Raw genomic sequence first — 13545 nt, 5'->3', positions numbered from 1 at the left:
TTTATGTACCATATAATATCAGGAAGTTTTGTATACATACACGGCTGTGTAGACCTTTTTAATCTAATCTAAATATTATCTAATGAAACTGACCATTATTCAGCTTATGGAGGGAGATACTTCTTTTGAAGCCCGAATCAATGAAATAACAGAAGGGGCGTCACTTAGCTATTTAAAGAACAACCTCCCTCTTTCCAAAATATGTCCTGACGAAGCCCCGTACTGTGGGAGGGGCGAAACGCGTCGACAGACAAGGGACAGACAGACAAAATGCCACGAGTGGACATATGATCTCGAACTTTGAGTACTCAGGAAATTCCTGAACAGGGGTCCATAGTTTCACTAACGGACAGGCTGCATCTTGGATATCCGGGTGGCTACCAAAGATCTATCAAGTGGAAGCACCACTTTAAGCCGACATCGGAGACGGTATTACAATAATTGTCCCTCGAAGGAAACAGCGGGATACGTCCATATTCCACGGATCATTGGACTACATTGGAAAAGCCTCCAAACCGCCTTGACTACAAGGACCTTCAGTAACGCGAGCGAGTGATTTTATTACTATACATATCCGTTAAGGATACCATCCAAATATCACTCTGAAGTAAAAACCCACACTATCTCCACTTAAAACTTAATGTGAAGAAAAAGAAAATGGTCAGGTGGCTAATTAACTGAGGATACCCCTTTGGCAATCTGTCCAAGAGAACCCCTAAACAAGATGAACTTTGATACCTCATTACACTTAATATAGAATATTATGGCTCATTACTGCTGAACGAGAAGTAGATAACTGCCCACACAGCCAAATTGATGCTGGTGGTACCAACACCGGATAAAAGAAATATTCAAGCATTAATAATAAACAGAGATTGAAAGGACATTAAACAAAACAGTCTGTAAGCAAAGAGGGAATTTAATTATCTGAATCAAGAAGACACCCAGAAAACATCCTGATAAGAAGCTAACTAAAATATATCTAATTTCTGCCTTCTTCTTTCCCCCTGCTTGACTGATCTAACCCTCGAAAATTCATGGTTGTGAATCACCAAACATGAAGATCTAGTTTACATAACCAGAAAGAGAGGAGATTTACATTGCAACTATTGATCCGTTCAATACCTTCTTATTCATGAATTGAAACTACAGAAGATTTACCTTCATTTTGTGACCATCTTTCCAGCATTTATAGTTTACATTGATGGGCCTTCATACAGAGAGTTCCACGGAGGGAGTGAGACTGAAGCACTAGCTACATCAGTCACTCCTCTCTATGGTGGGGATATAAGGATAACTTATACGAGTATCGGTCCACATATGATTAATGATTGTCTGTAATCCATAGGTTTTAACGGTAGCCAGTGAGCTAAATGTATTGTCATTAATGTTTTTTCTAATAAATTAATTTTTTGCAACAAATTTGCTTGTCCGGATCCCTAGTTAACCCTTTCTAACCTGCTATTCTCTAGCGGGTTAAACCTCCCCTTTTTTTGTACTAGATAGGAAAGGTGCCAGGAATTACAGCAGGGCAATCTCTTGAATAAAGTATCCCAGACACATAAGAAGCCTGGGGCTGATACAGGCCACCGTACTCTACCTAAACCGTAAATATTACTTTTGGAGGAGGAATCTTTAAATGTATTCTAAATACATGTAAAAACAAAAAGAAAGAGATACAGCTCCTTCTCTTCATATATTACCGTTTATTAGCAGGGAATATAAAAGTGGTGAAAACTTCTCACATGGGCAAGATGGATACAGGAGAAATATATGACGCGGCAAATCCATTCTTTGGGTTGTGGACGGCAGCCTCTCTAAGGGTGTATTATTTACGAATATTGCTGATGAGATTTCGGTAAAGGCTCGCTAAGCGCTGAAAGTGGAATCGTTTTCTGTATTCTAAATACAATTACAGTATGTCTCCCTTACACATGCAGCACACTTCTACTGCCCTATGAAAAGCAAAGCAATCTGCGGTGGACCACTTTTCAGAGCATGGTTGATAGAAAGTTTGCAGGCATTCAGGAGGTGATAAGGCCACCACCTGAATACCCATTTTTCCTTTTCCTTATTTTTATCCCAAGGGGGATTTTGCAGTGCAATACGGCCCCGCAACCACAGTTGGGTTGCAGCCATGGCATGATCCCATTGACTTCCAGACATGTTTGGCAAGCAGCACCACCTGTCAAATGTGAAATGCTGTGTCAAGTTTGCTCTGGCATGAGTATGAATCTAAGCGGCCACCATGTTAGGCTTTAGGTGCGTGGTCTGAGGGGGTTAATAATGCTGATCAACCGCTGGTTTTTATTGCATATGTAAACAAGGTCTTCATGTGTTTTGATATCATCCTCCAGTAAATTCAAAAGCACTAGGACTTGGGAGACTAAAGACCAGCACTGTAAGCCAATTATGCTCTGCTGATGGACACATTTGCTAACACTGAACATGCAGAGAGAAGGAAAGAGCAGCGTAAGCTGGGTGATGGCTCATCACTTAGTGCTTTTGCTCCAAACAGCAAGCTGGGGGTTGTTCTTGACAAAGATGTGCCGCTACACTGGAAGATGAGACTTTGCAGTCTAAGAGGTATTTCAGTTGTATATTTAGCTGCCTGCCTGGAGTTTACCTGTAAAAATATTATAATAATTTAGGTAGGTGGCACGCTGAATAAAATATTGTAGGTATTTTGTAATATAGGCTTTAAAACAGTTTTGAGAGAATTCTAAATATAGGCAAATCTCTGATATAACATTTACCATAAGAATTTACTTATTTATTATGGGACAACAAAGAGCGACAGAATCTTTATATGGGGAGAGAGGTAGGAGTGCCTTGACAGCGTCTCCTGATAATCACAGATCAGCAAAGCTAAGCCTGTAGGTTTATGTTGATTCTCTGCTTATTTTTTTACATAATATAGGGTGTCAGTGAAATGCAGGCTGTCCCTGTGTGCTAATGAATATATTTTGGATATTTTTATCAAAATGCAGAATGTCTACAGATAATGATATGATGATACGATTACACTGCAAATATCAAGGACAGATTGCACCTGGATGAGAGTTACTCCAAGGCAATCAGCTTGTACCAGGACATTAATGAAAGAAATTGCCTTTTCTATTGCTTATCTATTTTGTACTCACAGGGAATAACATTTTAATTAACTATTTTTACCCTCTCAATTTGTTTTAACAATTTTTTAAGTTCATAAATATATGCAGGTAAAAATACGTTATACTGAATGCGTTTCATTAAACATTGCCCAAACAGTTGCAATTTTTCCTCCACAGAAGGTAATGCAGCACGATTGGCAAGTGAACATTATGGTCACTAATGAGCTCTGGCAACAGTGCTCGACTCTAACTGTCTCATGATTATAACAAAAAAACTTAATAGAAAACAATTTGTAATAAACAAAAAGGTATCTACCTTCATTTTCAAATATCAACAAATTACCTTTCACTTGAAACACCAGCTGTACAAATAACATTATTCAAATGTCCTTCACCTAGACTTTTTTGGTAACAGTTATGATTATGTGAATAGCAAAGCCAATAAAAGAAATTGGGTGCGTTTTGAATAGTGGTTTCAACAATAACAAATTAAATGCAAACACATTTAAGCAGTTGGATAGTACATAATGTACCACGTTTAACTCTAGGAAAAATAGATATGACATCAATACAAACACCATGAAATTTAGAGTAAAAGTCAAGACAAACTGTTTTTCATCTATAGCACTATCATCCTCTACTCAATGTGGACAGTAATATCAGTCTGGATCTGGGTAACAGTTCCTGTGGGATGATGCGGTAGCTCTGCAATAACACGTCAATGATTTTGTCACTTCTGGTGCCACCATGGCTTAGAGTATACACTAAATGTGGTCCACTGACAAATAACTCTCTCCCAACCCCCTAAAGGCTGACTGACAGGATGGTACCTTTCTTGTCATGGGTGTTCTCTAGTGTCATGTTACATTTTACCAACCTTTACAGCAGGGGTCTCAAACTCAATTTACTCAGTGGCCACTGGACAATTTGTTTAAGTCCTTCAAAATAAAATGTAACTATATACGGTACCAGTGTTAATGACCACACATGTTACAAGCGTTTACAAGGGGCAACTGTCACCCATTTAAGTAAATGATCAGGTGACAGCTGCCGCTGCATGTAAACGCCTGCATAACACATGTAATCATATGTGAAAGGATTACATGCAGTTAGGAATCAATCACTATCCCTGGATACGCGATTGTGTATCCAGGGAGAGTGACTGTTTTTGTAACTGCATGTAATCATATAACATACAATCCCATGCAGTACGCAGGAGTGTGCATGCAGAGGGTGTCACCAATAATCCTAGGGCCAGTATTTACGCGCATCTCTAAATTGATGACCTGCAGGGGCTATTAAAGCGTCGTCTATGGACTTTTTGGGGTACTGAATTTTGTTGCAGTTTCACAGACGCACACAATTTTTAATCTTGGCATGTTGGGTATCTATTTACTCAATGTAACCATTGTTTTGGGGCATTTAAGTGCATGTTTCACTAAATTTGGGGGTTTGATGAGGAGTTGTGCTAATATCGTGCAACATAAACATTTGCAACTGCCACCATTTTATTCTATCGGATCTTGGCTTTCAAAAAATATATAATGTTTGGGAGTTTTACGCAATGTTCAGGCCTAAAATGGGGAGTATAACATGTAAACAAAAAATGAAGAAACAGAAATGCCTGTCATGAAGGGGTTAATGTGACCTTGTTTATGGATTAGACAAGTTTAATGGCTATGAAAAGTATTTACAGGTGAAACTCGAATAATTAGAATATCGTGCAAAGTTCATTTATTTCACTAATGTAACTTAAAAGGTGAAACTAATATATGAGATAGACTCATTACATGCAAAGCAAGATAATTCAAGCCGTGATTTGTCATAATTGTGATGATTATGGCTTACAGCTCATGAAAACCCCAAGATCCACAACCTCAAAAAAGTAGATTATTACATGCAATCAATAAAACAAGGATTGTACATAGAACAATATCGGACCTCTGAAAAGTACAAGAATGCATATGAACTACATACTTGGTTTGGGCCCCTTTTGCAGCACTTACTGCAATTACTTTTGCACGATATTCTAATTATTCGAGTTTCACCTGTATATTTCTAATGAAGTCAGCATCTCTGGCCCCTGATGATGTCCAAGTAGATGAAACAAGTAGGGTGGAGGTTAGGCAACACTTATGCTTGCATACTCACCTGTTGGATTCGAGTAGCAATGTATGTATATGTTTTATGAGGTCTGTGCATCTGTGAGAAATCCATTTCAATTTTGGATGGCGGTCATGATATTCTTCTCTCTCACAGAGTGAATGGAAACTCCTAAATGCCTTTTCTGTATGAAGATTTCATGAACTACTTTATAAATTATAATATTAATAATTTTGCATATGAGAGTTGCATTTTTTGGAAATTGGATTAGAGACTTTATAGCGGTCTTATTGCATGCAGCTAGGTTCTTTCTGTTCTCTGTGTATCTACAGTATATTAGCATTTGATTCATACAAACCTTACCCACATGCCTAAACAGCCAAGCCTGAGTGCCATAATGTAGGGCTGAGGAAGGTAAGTATAAGCAGCGGAGGCAGTAAACCAAATACTTTGCTTTTGAAGTGAGCTTGTACTTTTCCCATACAGGGCAGTGTATTATTCATGGTGACAAAATACAACCATGTGTGCTACATACAAAGTGAGATGGCTATACGTAAGTATTGGAAAAGTTAGTATTGTGTGAAGCCTCATGTATGTCCAGCTTTAAAGGGACATTTTGGCCAGGCTATGAACATTCAAGTATTAGTATATTCTAAGCAATATATAAGCTTTAAAATAAGCTCTTATTGGCTTCCGTAGTCAGAGATACTGTGAAACAATTCACTCTCAAAATGTGCAAAAGAAGTAGTGAAGTTGTTCTACCTGGCCCACTCAGCAACTTAGCTCACCCTGCTTCTTCCTCCCAGAGTTTCTGCCCTAAGTTTACATTAGAGAATAGAAGGCTAGAAGGTGGCAAAGTCACTGTTGTGAGGGTGAGCAGAGTGATAAATTGCTCCACCGTGCCTGCAGTTAAGGAGATTAGTGAGGACTGGTTTTAAAGCTCATTTACAGGTTAAGAATTTTTAACTATACAAATGTCCATATCCTGGCTGCAGTTTATATTAAACCAAATAGAGTCCAAATATGCAGACTAAAGCATAAAGGAGAACTGTTCGGAGAGTAAAATGTTCTCTGCCTAACAGTTGAAGCCAGCAAGTGACTTTAGCTACCACATGCTGACTCTATAGCTCGAGAACTGATCAATCACAAGCCACTGATCGCACAGCTCACGGCTTCTCCATGCAGTCACTACTCCTTGCAAGGATTATCTCCACTCTCTATTCCTCCAGCCCTCATTGGAGGGACAGATAAAGGAGGGGGCAGGCACAGCTGGCTCTTTCCCTGTCAGTATCTTTCCAAGCTGCAGCATGGCTCTGTGCAGTCCGCATATAGAAGGCAGTAGCCCGATATATGCTGGAGTACAGGAGTACATAGTTGTTACAGTTAAATAAGGACACAGGTCTATCAAGTTCAACCTTTGGGTTTTGTGTGTGTGCGTGTGTATTACTAAGATTACCTGTACCCCTGTATATCTTGTGCGCTGAGAAAAGTATCTAGATAGTTCTTAAATGAGTTCATACTCTCAGCTGATACCACTGTCTGTGGAAGGGAGTTCCACAATTTTACAGCTCACACAGTAAAAAATCCCCTTTACTGTTTAAGATTCAACATTTTCTCTTCCAGTACAGTAATAAATGTACACCTATGACTCAAAAGAGAATTAAAACCAAAAAGGTGTGGCTATAGTTTTCTTTTAACATGACAGAGAAACAGACAGAAAGACAGATCAGATGCTGCTGAAGCACTCAGGAGCCTAGAAACCCATGGCACTTCATTATGCAAATGTCAAGTTTTCCAGAGAAAATGGAACTCTGGCCTTCTCCTTCCAGTGTCTAGCTTTTAGTTAGAGGCAAGTAATCATTGTAAGGTCAGATTTTCCCTAGATTTTAGTGGTCCCCATAGGTATCTGAAGATGCTTGCAGGCACCTCCAAGTGCCTGCTACACACATGTAGAACAATTATGGGAGCTGTCATTGTTGTGGTAATAAGAGGGCCATAAGTCACCTGACCTGAATTACTGGACTGTCTTTTCTAGTTGGAGCTGATTCAGATGCCGCTCCAGTGGCTTACGCTCTGCATACCGAGCACAGGCAGTTGCTCGCTCGGCACCACCACATTCAGAGACAAATGTTTTAAATGTTGTTACTAAAACAAAAAGCAAGGGGAAATCCAAAACTTTCCAGTTCTCATCAAAACAAGAGATGAGGATATATCTTCCAAATAGGACAACTGTCAGAGAGGAATTCCCTTCACTTTGCAGAGATTTTTAGTTCGCCTTCTGTTGCATATCTGGGACAAGAAGTTCGGGGAAATCTCCCAAATGGGACACAGAAGGAAAAACAACGACCAAGGTTTAAACCTTTCCCCATTCTATCCTTAAAAAAATGTTTGGGCTATACATATACTTTAAACTTTAAATGTGTGTTTCCATATCACTGCATTTATTTTGAGGTCACTGAAGGACATAACTGCAAAAAGAAGTAGAGCTCTCCACCAGATAAAGGGAGTTGAATTTTATTTTTCATTAATATATCATTCCCAACTTGCTAGTTACAGATTAGTTTAAAAAAAAAAAGTGCAATTCAATCACTGAAGTGTTTTTTGCTTTACTCTGTTATTGTAAATACTGTCATTTGGAGACAAATTAACAGTGTAAATTGTGGTTATGGCCTGGAGGATCTAAACTCTCAGAACTATTATGTGAAAATTAAAACATTTTCTACACTTGACAACATTTTCATTTATGAGGCACATTGATTAAAGGAAATGCCTAAACATGTTTTGTATAGATTATAACGTGAAAATGATCAAATATCTTAGAGGAGGCATGAAAAACACAATTTTCAAATGGTGTGGCTTCATCACTACACTTCAGACTGTCCACATTAAAAACCAAGGCTGAGGATGAAACCATATTTTTCATCAGCTGAATTGCTGATGAAAAGCCAATGAAGCTTTGACATTTTATGAATTTACTTAGATTTGCAATTCATATTATCAATATTCTCTGGGTAGCAAAGATGAGGGAAACAACAAGGGAAGAGTATAACTACTAATTAACTTCCAGCTTGAACAACTATTTGTCCCCAAAGGCACAAAAGGGAAACCCACTAAAAAACAAGTTAATTAGTTACACAGCAAGTTTAAGTCAGAAACTGCATATATATTTGTGTGTATTCATGTTTTCTAAAGCAAGATTTGGCTGCCGGCAAGTGATTATTTCTGTTATGCCAAATCTTTCGTCTGAAACATTTTACAAACAAAATGTACAAAGGACATACAGCAGGATGCATCCAACTTTCTATAAAGAATTGGTCATCTAAAATCTACAGGAGATCTTTAAATGAAACCAACAAACCAGCTTGTCAACCGCCTGACATGTAATATTTAATTTCTTATATTCCAAGTGATAATATCAATATTATCAGGCCTGGATCAGAGAAGATCTAAGGAAAAAAACAGTATAAGGAAGCATTTTTTTTTTCGATTCAGAATACATTAATTTATATCTGATGTCTGTATAACTGAACGATCACCGTCATTTACAGGGAAGGTAAAAGTGGATTAGGTGTTCATCAATAAAATCCAGCTTTGAGTAGTCAAAGTTTAAACATTTATAACGTTTTGATATGAACCAGTAAATTTATACAAGCTATTACCACCATCTTTTATTACAGAGATGGCGTCATGCTATGCCCTAAATAACTTCTTCCACATGCGGGGGGTGGTGCGGGCCAGATATTAAGGAAGTGCAAGAATGTTATGTGGAGACTGCCCAACCCTCCTCAGTGATGTGTAATGCGGAATTGCACTGGCCCCATCCAGCCTCAGAAGTCTGCGTGACTCCACACCTCCAGTGTCCATAGTCCTTTCAATAGTGCAATAGAAAGAATATTTTCCTAGCAGTGGTAAATGAGGTGGGCAAAATCGTTTTATCTGTTCCAGGAGTTAGCTGCTGTACATATAATAGTACCTGCTATATAAGCAATAGATGTTGCATAATAGCAGAAAGGATGGATAAGAGAGTATAAAATGTGACAGGCATTATATAGAGCTTATTCACACCATGTCCATTGATCTGCATTTTTCTGCACACCACCACATACCACAACAGTAAAAAGCATCTTTTAAAAAATTAAAAGAAAGGAGAAGGTCAATCCTCAGGCAGATGGCAGGGAAAATGACAACCCTCGGGGAGTTGGCAGGAGAAGGACAACCCTCGGGGAGTTGGCAGGAGAAGGACAACCCTCGGGGAGTTGGCAGGTGAAGGACAACCCTCGGGGAGTTGGCAGGCGAAGGACAACCCTCGGGGAGTTGGCAGGAGAAGGACAACCCTCGGGCAGTTGGTGGGAAAAGGTCAACCCTTGGGCAGTTGGCAGGACAGGATCAACCCTCAGGCACTTAGTCTGAGAAGGTAAACCCCCGGGCACTTGGTGGGAGAGGGTCAACCCAGTCAGCAGAGGCAAAAAGTCTGGATGTAAGCCTGGACTGTATTGTCTGTAAGGAGACAGTGAGAGATTGCCTGAAAATACAGTGAGGGGAATTTATCAAAACTGGAGCAGACAAAATCTGGAGTAGCTGTGCATGGCAACCAATCAGCGTCTCTCTTTATTTTAAAATCCTAACTGACCAAACTAAAGAGAGAAGCTGATTGGTTGCCATGCACAACTAATCCAGGTTTTGTCTGCTCCAGTTTTGATAAATTCCCCCCAGTATGTTGCAGCTTAACAGGCCATTACATTTTTGTGCTGCACATCAGTAAACTACATAGTACCCATAAAAAAGACAAATATCTATTGTTTCTTTATGTTAAAAATTAAAGACTTTTACCTTTGATTTATTTGAAAAGTAATGTACCCCTAACAATTTCAATCAATACTGAGAATATGTGTAAGATAGATTGTTTTCTACTGGCTCTATAATTTTGCATTGAACTAAACTGCTATTTCTCCAAAAAGGGTGCTTTAAAATTTTGAGGGGGAGTGCACTTAAGAGATATATATCCATCCATCTACCTGGAAATATAAGGTATACATAAAATAACTGTATTTCTCATGACTTTAGTATTTACAGCTTATGAATAAAAAGCCTTTTATTTTTCATTTTATTTTTTTACAGTCAGTCTGATGAAACTGCAAGAATAACACCACTTTGAAGATAAAACACAAGCAGTGCATTCAAGTAAATTTAAGTCAAGGTCTGTTGAGAACTCCCAGGATCTATATTTCACATCACACTTTGCAATTTATATTGGCTATTTCAGCACATCCTTGAGAGCATTGTCTAATTAAAAATGAGTTTAGCCACCCAGGACAAGGAGAAATACCTCAATAAGCCTCTGTATCGGCAGCTAAAGATTGAAGTTCACTACATTTTTTTTGTCCTCACAAAACGCAAGGTGCTAAAAGCACACATTGCACTTTGAATAAATATAAATATTTACAAGAATAAATGTTACTTATTGATCACATTTATACAATCCACAAGGCGAGATGTTATGCCTTTGTGTTCAAATAAATGATCAGGCCTTCACTTTGCTAAAGAATAATTAAAAAGATAAAAAGAAGCATAAAAAAAAGAATATTAATGCAGACACCACATCTAAGGACTGGCAAGCTGAAATACAGTATATTGTATTTTAGTTCCTGGGTGTAAATACGCTTTAGGCTAGGTTCACATTGCGCGATTTGTTTGTCGCGCGATTTGCATTTTGCACGATATCGCGCAAATGCTTGCATTGAGCAAGCGAGAATCGCTGCAAAATCCGCTCCAAAAAGGGTCCTGCTGTAGCGACACACGACCCGCGAGAGCAGGACCCTTTGCCCCATTGAGATGCATTGAAGAGCGATATCGCGCGGTAAATAGCCGCGATATCGCGGGAATTACCGCGCGATAAATCGCTCAATGTGAACGGGGCCTTAAGGAACTCAAGGTATTTTGGGGATTTAGAATACACTTTAATAGTCTGCATTTCCGTAGGTAAAGCTCACAAAATGACTGACACCAGGACCAAATAGAAATGTTTTCTTTGCTGCCTTCAGCAAAGAACAGACCATGTTAAAATGCAGTCACAAGCATTGTTAATAGGACAGACCACGGAAAACTCCAAAACTAGCCTTATTAGACTCATTTGTTTTGACAACATCAAGACACGTTCTCAAGTGGAATGCTGATTGTGGTGTCACCGGCAGCCATTCTCATTAAACAGAAAATAAGCGAAGATTAGCCTATCTGGAACATACTGTGTTACATTTACAGGGTCCTGAGTGGAGGAGGAGAAACAGTAAACTGGTAGAGACACACTATACAGATCACTTTAGTGCAGGTAAGGTAGCCTGGTATTTATATCGGATTTAATAACATGAGTAGCCCTTCTCCTGTTTCGACAGCTGTTATGAAGCAAAGTGATAACAAAATAAGGGCTTCAAGAAGCAGACAATTTTTACATGGGATGAAGATTTCCTTTTCAAGAAATATCACCAAATACCAAATTGTCTGCAAGGGTAGAGGCAAAAAAAGTGCAACAGCCTTACTTGATAACTGTGCCTTTGGTGCCCCCTGCTGTTGTAAGCATGACCCGCGTGGTGAGGCTGACTCGTAGATCATCTTCGTCCAAACCCAGCAGCTTTGAGCAGCATCCTAATGACTTGCTAGATTGGTTCTTTAAAGTGCAGCCACCTGGTGTTGAATACAAAAAAATGATGTCAGCAAAACTAACTTCTACAGGAAGGAGCATTATTGGTTAACAGAAATTTGGCATTCATCCTAGCTCATAGGCTTTTGTCCAAAGGATCTGTATTACGCAATCTGCGCTTTTAATCTTTTCTCTGGCAAAAATAAAAAGCCTTGTACATGACAAAACCATGGTAAGCAGTTTGAAAACAACACATTGAATGTTAATGTGCTCTTTGTAAAAAAAGAAATTGAAAGAGAAACAGAAGTGCCCGGACTGTTCTTGGAATAAAAGACAAATTATTGTAGTTAGTACATGAACAGAAAAATATACACATTTAAATACATGTATAAATAAAGTTATACTTAAAACACAAAATCTAAAAGGGCCAAAACTTTATTTTTTTAGCCCATGGTTGACTACAATCTCACAACAAATTAGTAAATAAACATGAAATTATAGTCCATCATGGGAGTGAGCTTGGAGCTGTGGCTACTTTACAGCACACACAGGAACCATGAGTAAGAAATGTATCCACCCTTCAGAAGGAAGGACAGTGTCAGCGCCAAATCAGAGGTGATTTGACACCCAAGTGATACACAAATATGTATGTTGTTAAGTTAAGGTACTTGAATGCATTTTTAAGATTTAAATCCTGAGTTTGTCACTTTAAAGCCCCTGACAATTTTTTTTCTGTCACTTTGGGGAGATGTACCATAGCTCCCTGTCTTGAGACACAAGGCATAAAGTAAAAAAAAAAAAAAGGAAAAACTCTCTCAGACAGTTGTCATCAGAATGAGTGCTGCCACTGGAAGATTTGCCTACAACTCAAAATTGTAGATTTTCACCCACCAGGTGGCCAGGACAAATACAGGGGCTGACTCTTCCCAGGGAGGTCACAGAAACCAATAAAAATATGACAGAAGTTCTAACCCTTGCCCACGCTATCCAAATCTAAAAGTGGTAGCCTTAAAATCATTTTAACTTAATGTTTATTTTCAACATGCCTATGTAACCACAGCTCCTATCCCAAAAGTGGAGGCTGCAGCATATTAAGAACTGGTACTGCCACATGTAAGTACAGTAGTGTTTATGCAACTGTTTGCTGTTAAGGTTGACAGACCTGTACCCGTGCTACAATGGGAACAGACTTGAGTTAACATAGTTGTGATGACCTTAGTAGAGTTTGCTTAAAAAAGTTGTCATTAATAATGAAAGCAGGTATGAACTTCCAAGCAAGTTCTTCTATGTACAAAATTGTTTGTAATATGCATATAAAGGTTGCTGGTAGAGTATTATAAAACTTGTTCTTCCTAGTATATCTGTAAAAAATAAGTCAAGGCAACTGGACTTGCTGTATTTTTCTTGAAGACGTTTCACTGGTCATCCAACCAGCTTTCTTAATTCAGAATAACTTGTAAAACATTATCTGGGAATAAATATGGTGAATGTTGCTGAAATCCACATAATCTGTTAGTCACAACCAACAGATGTCGGTGAAACAAAACTGCAGCTACACCAGCATATGGCACAGCATAGAAGAGCCAAACACTCTGGTCTGGATTCAGCAGTATGCCTTCATATAAAGGAAAAAGATCACTCCTTTGAAGACAGTCAAGTATGCATCCTAGACAGGGAGGAGGACTAGTTTAAAAA

At 38.7% G+C, this 13545-nt stretch overlaps 1 protein-coding gene across 1 annotated transcript in view; it reads right to left on the bottom strand.

Annotated features, from left to right (window-relative positions):
- The window catches only part of MYO6 (myosin VI), a 185491-nt gene that overhangs the window by 119339 nt on the left and 52607 nt on the right, over nt 1-13545 (bottom strand). The window contains exon 13 of the mRNA XM_018558907.1: nt 11750-11894. Within this exon, the coding sequence (XP_018414409.1) occupies nt 11750-11894 (145 nt within the window). The remainder of the gene's footprint in view (nt 1-11749; nt 11895-13545) is intronic.

This window comes from Nanorana parkeri, unplaced genomic scaffold (genome assembly GCF_000935625.1).
Source record: "Nanorana parkeri isolate BGI_ZX_2015 unplaced genomic scaffold, ASM93562v1 scaffold368, whole genome shotgun sequence".
In the NCBI taxonomy this organism is placed as follows: Eukaryota; Metazoa; Chordata; class Amphibia; order Anura; family Dicroglossidae; genus Nanorana; species Nanorana parkeri.
The sequence above is the reverse complement of the archived record's forward strand: the minus strand, read 5'-3'. Positions and strand labels throughout refer to the sequence as shown.